The following is a 4,471-nucleotide window of genomic DNA, read 5'->3' as shown; positions in this document are numbered from 1 at the left end:
CATCTTATTATTATTATATAAAAAATCAATAAAAATAACATGTCCGGTCTTATACCAGTTTGTATTTCCATTCCTTCAGCAAATAGTATGTGGGGGTCTCATTCAACTCATTGTGTTTCTGAATGCCATTGACCGTTGAACAATGGGATCTCCCAAGGTCAACTGCATGCTGCCCAGAAAATGAGAGTTGTATGATTTCCATGGCTTTGGGTTGATTGTCCACTTTTTTTTTCTTTTGTTTTTTCTTCTCTTCTTCCTTTTTCCGACTAGTGGTGGGGGCCTGCTCCAAGGTTGCAGGGGTCGAGGACCTGCAATCTCCACCGTCATTGAGCCAATAGTACATGGGACCTGACCTGGTCGGCATGTTGATTGGCCGGACCGGGGTTAGGGTGTGCCAGGGGTACAGAACAAATTGTATCTTGCGTACGGAGAATTTCACCGTCATCTCGTTTTAATATCTTCAGAGAATCTTATTAGATTACCAGAGAGACACTATGATCAAGCCATCACCGAATCATTCCATAATGGATAGGTAAGGTTACATCCTTTCCATGGCTGGGGGATTCTTTCAGGAGGTCGACAGGAATGTATTTCGTAGTGGTTGATGGGCCGGCAGACTGTTCCAGACTATCTCCGGTATGTACGAACTGACTTGGTGGTTGGGAGGAGAATCAGGGGATGAAAGAAAAGCCCGTCGCGTTCCTCAATTTCATGTCCATGAAAATCCAAAACTCTAATGGTTCGTTACCGATCTTCTTTGTGCAAAAGAGATCAAAAAGGAAAAAAGATAAAAAGGATAAAAGAATTAAAGACAAGATCACTGGGATTATTTGACATCCGCCCACCTCCAAGGATGCTGGGTTAGATTTTCTCAGACAGAATTCCTCCGATCCCCATCTAGAACTCTCCTTTAATCACCATTGCAAAGCCAAGCTCTCTCCAGCTCATTTCATTAGTGTTTAATTATCTCAGATCGTACGGCCCCACTTGGAAAGAGCGACCACGCCCGTTGAGGGGCCTTCGACTCTCCTTTCCGTGATTAAGGTCCCCATCGACGATATCACAGCCGTCTCACGCTACTGTGTACCACTATATTATCACTTCTCTCTCCACGTCCTTTGCCACTCTCTCTCTTTTTTTTCCCTCATTGCTGGTCTCTCACGCATTTCCAAGCTCCCTCGCCTCTGGTACACTTTTTTCACTCTTTCAAAAAGTGTCTCCCAAGGCTGTCACTCTTTTGTCTATATTGACCTCGACGGAACGGCGTACATACACCCAAATCACCTTTCTTTCCACATCACCTGATCGTCCAGTCCAATCGCAGTCGATCTGCCTGTTGTTGGACGCATTTTCTCCATCCATTTCATTCTTTACTCGGTCGGATAGCTTCCCGGAGAAGTCATTTTCTCGATCGAACGCAGTTGACCTGTGAAAACTCCTCTCGCAAACCAACCATCACTCCAACCAGTAACCACCATGCGGTCTTCTTTGCTGATGGGTGCTCTTTGCGCCGCCGGCGCCATGGCCAACCCTCTCGAGAAGCGGGCCTACACTACGGACTGGACCATCGTCACTGTGACCACGACGATCACCGCACCTGCGGCCCCGGCTCCTACGACTTCCTCTTCGACATATGTTCCCGTCCAAGAACCCGTCGCAAGTGTGGAGCCTGTTGAGCCTGCACCGGCACCGGTGGAACAGAGCTCGACCGGAGTCTTTGTCGAACTCCCTACTTCTTCCGCCCCTGCGCCTGTGGAGCCCACCACCGCGGTGCAGCCAACAACCACTGCTGCTGCGGCCGACTCTGGATCTGCCTGGACCTCCGCGTGGACCTCCGCGTGGACATCGTCCTGGACCTCTTCAGCTTCCCAGCCAACCACCCTGGCTAGCACCACCTCCAGTGCCAGCGGCGCTACTCCCACGAATGGTTACCAGGGAACCGTCTTGTACAACCACAACGTTCACCGTAGCAACCACTCCGCCAGCTCTCTGGAGTGGGACAGCTCCTTGGAAGCTAGCGCCCAGACCCTCGCCGCTAGATGCGTCTACCAGCATGATACGTAAGACTGCCCCGACTTTTCGTTCGGTGTGGAATGTACTAACGATTGCTGTAGCTCCATTAATGGCGGTGGCTATGGCCAGAACATTGGATATGGTGTCTCCTCGGACAAGATTGGAGAGATGATCACCAACCTGATGTACAACAACGAGATGGGATACTTCGAGAGCCTGTACGGCGAGGCCAACCCCAGTATGGCCAACTTCGATGCTTGGGGTCACTTCTCCCAGATTGTGTGGAAGGGTACCACCCACGTTGGTTGCGCTACCGTGACCTGCAACAGTCTTGGTAACGTTGATTCGTCTGTGGCGGTTCCCTTCACCGTTTGCAACTACAGTCCGGCCGGTAAGTAATAGACACCCTTGGATCCCGTTGGTGAATTCCAGAAATCCTGACAATACTTTAGGAAACTATGCCGGCGAGTATGCCGACAATGTCCTTCGTCCCCTTGGACAGGCCATGTATGTCGCTTAGATTTCGAGAGTTGTTTTCGCTTCGACTGTGACGGGAGATCAGTCTGTGCACGCAGCGGCAAGGATTCCGATCCAGGGTAATGATTGAATTGCTGGGGTCGGGGATGCACCCGGGAACCGTTCGGTGGCCAGATTAGATGAACTTGGCCAAATCAATCGTGCACAGATTCTCTCCTGTATCGACCGTCCGCGAGATGTGAAACTATGAAACTCACCAATGGAGATACGCCTGACAATTGTCAGCTTCTTGCTTTTATTTGAACTTTTTTCCTGTCTCCTTCGGTTTTCCTTCGAGACCGCCTCGCGCTTGCCTGCCCCAACTCGCCAACCTCATGCTCGTATCCGTCATCGGAGTCTAGCCATCAGGTTGGTACCGAGGTGCAGGCCATGCGATGTGGAATTTTTGATTTGCCTTCTCTGTGAATATTGATTTTGCCCCGTCATGGTACACCAATGGCAACATTTGAATCATTTGATTCTTCATCTTTTTTCGCTTCTCCGTTTGTGCTTTCATGTGTTCATATAAGCGTCTTGGCGGAGCATTTTTGATGACCAAAAACTAAATGATGAGATTTCCTACGAGAACGATTCCCGCGGCATGTAGACTACTATCCTTAGTTGTAGAACCCATTGATCGCCGATGCGCGGCCATGGCACTGACAGATGTCGTGTAGTGAACCAATGAACGGCTTGGCTGAAGTAATCGAACCCCACGTGACTGGCCTGTTGGAGATTATCTTCCCCGCAACCAGAAGTATAGCTGGCCGCGCATTCGACCTCCCCAGCCAGCTCCCTTCGTCCGAAACGTCATCGGGCAGAGAATCCCCGTCTACTAGTCGGGTTGCAAATCAGCAGCACCTAAGAGTCTATTTCCACTGTGACGGTAGTGGTGCAGCCTATCTAACCTTAGGGTGGCTGCTGAAGATTGCCACATCAGATTGAACTCTGGCAATACGACGTCAATTCGGAAGGATCATTAACTTGACACTTTCGATCTACAAACTCTTCACTTGCCAGTACTAGCCGACCGTGCCCGTCGCGGAACTGTCATAATTTAGCCTGTCAATTGGCTGTACACGCAATTTTCGACAGTCGCAACTTCGTCTCTAGTTTGAGAGACCCCAAGTAGCTCCTCTGTCCCGCGTCTCTGGTCAAACTCCACTCGGGGTTTTTGTATGACGACAGAGCCGGTCTAGGAAGATTACGGTAAACTAATCGGAGGCACTAGGTCAAAGAAAATTATACCAGGTGCTTTCAACTGGTGATCAGTGTTAATTTCATCTTTGTGGTTTTTAGGCAATTGTTCGCTCGTCTGTGCGACTGCGACCCACAGGTTCTATATATCTCTTGGCGCATCGCGAAGCTACTATATCGACTAAGCTTCTTCATCCGTTCCTCCGATACCACCTTTGCCCCAAGCCTGCCGACGCTTGCGCCTGCGACTGCGGTCCGCCGTGTTTTATCCGGCTAGCAGACCTTTGACTATTCCTCTTGTGATTACTGTTTTTGGTACCTTGTAAGCGTCCCTTTCTCCGTCCATAGGCTCTGGTTTCCCTTAGCCCGGCGCCCGAGCACATACTCTCCCCACGCCTGTCGTTCCTCCGGAGTCCGGACAGCGGGGCTATCGAATGGGTACTCTTTATATCCTATATAGTCCTTATTTATATTATAGTTCCCCCTCGCTCCTTTCCTTATCTTTAGTTTGCTTGAGATTCGTTTACTGTTAAACTGCCTTTATCGTCCTCGAGGCCTGCTGTTAGTTACTATCCCGTGATTGGCTTGGTCATGCGCTACTAGCCAGAATCCATGCCCTCATACTGCCTGCAAGATTGCCACTATTTCTATCGCACCGCTTTGCGCCTACTGTCCATTCCTACCTTCCTCGCTTGTCGCTACTCTTAGTTGATCATATTCTGGACGAATATCACTTACTGACACG

The 4,471-nt window shown here is 49.8% G+C and overlaps 1 protein-coding gene across 1 annotated transcript; it reads left to right on the top strand.

The window, feature by feature from the left end:
- Positions 1 to 1,214: 1,214 nt before the first annotated feature.
- Positions 1,215 to 3,100, top strand: ANOM_011398 (SCP-like extracellular protein). Its single transcript, XM_015556654.1, has 3 exons — positions 1,215 to 2,060; positions 2,115 to 2,404; positions 2,466 to 3,100. Exons 1-3 carry the CDS (start codon positions 1,477 to 1,479, stop codon positions 2,531 to 2,533), a joined length of 942 nt encoding a protein of 313 aa, XP_015401283.1. The 5' UTR covers positions 1,215 to 1,476; the 3' UTR covers positions 2,534 to 3,100.
- Positions 3,101 to 4,471: the final 1,371 nt, after the last annotated feature.

This window comes from Aspergillus nomiae (genome assembly GCF_001204775.2).
Source record: "Aspergillus nomiae NRRL 13137 chromosome Unknown contig00624, whole genome shotgun sequence".
In the NCBI taxonomy this organism is placed as follows: Eukaryota; Fungi; Ascomycota; class Eurotiomycetes; order Eurotiales; family Aspergillaceae; genus Aspergillus; species Aspergillus nomiae.
Note: the sequence above shows the minus strand (reverse complement) of the source record. Positions and strands in the feature narration are given on the sequence as shown.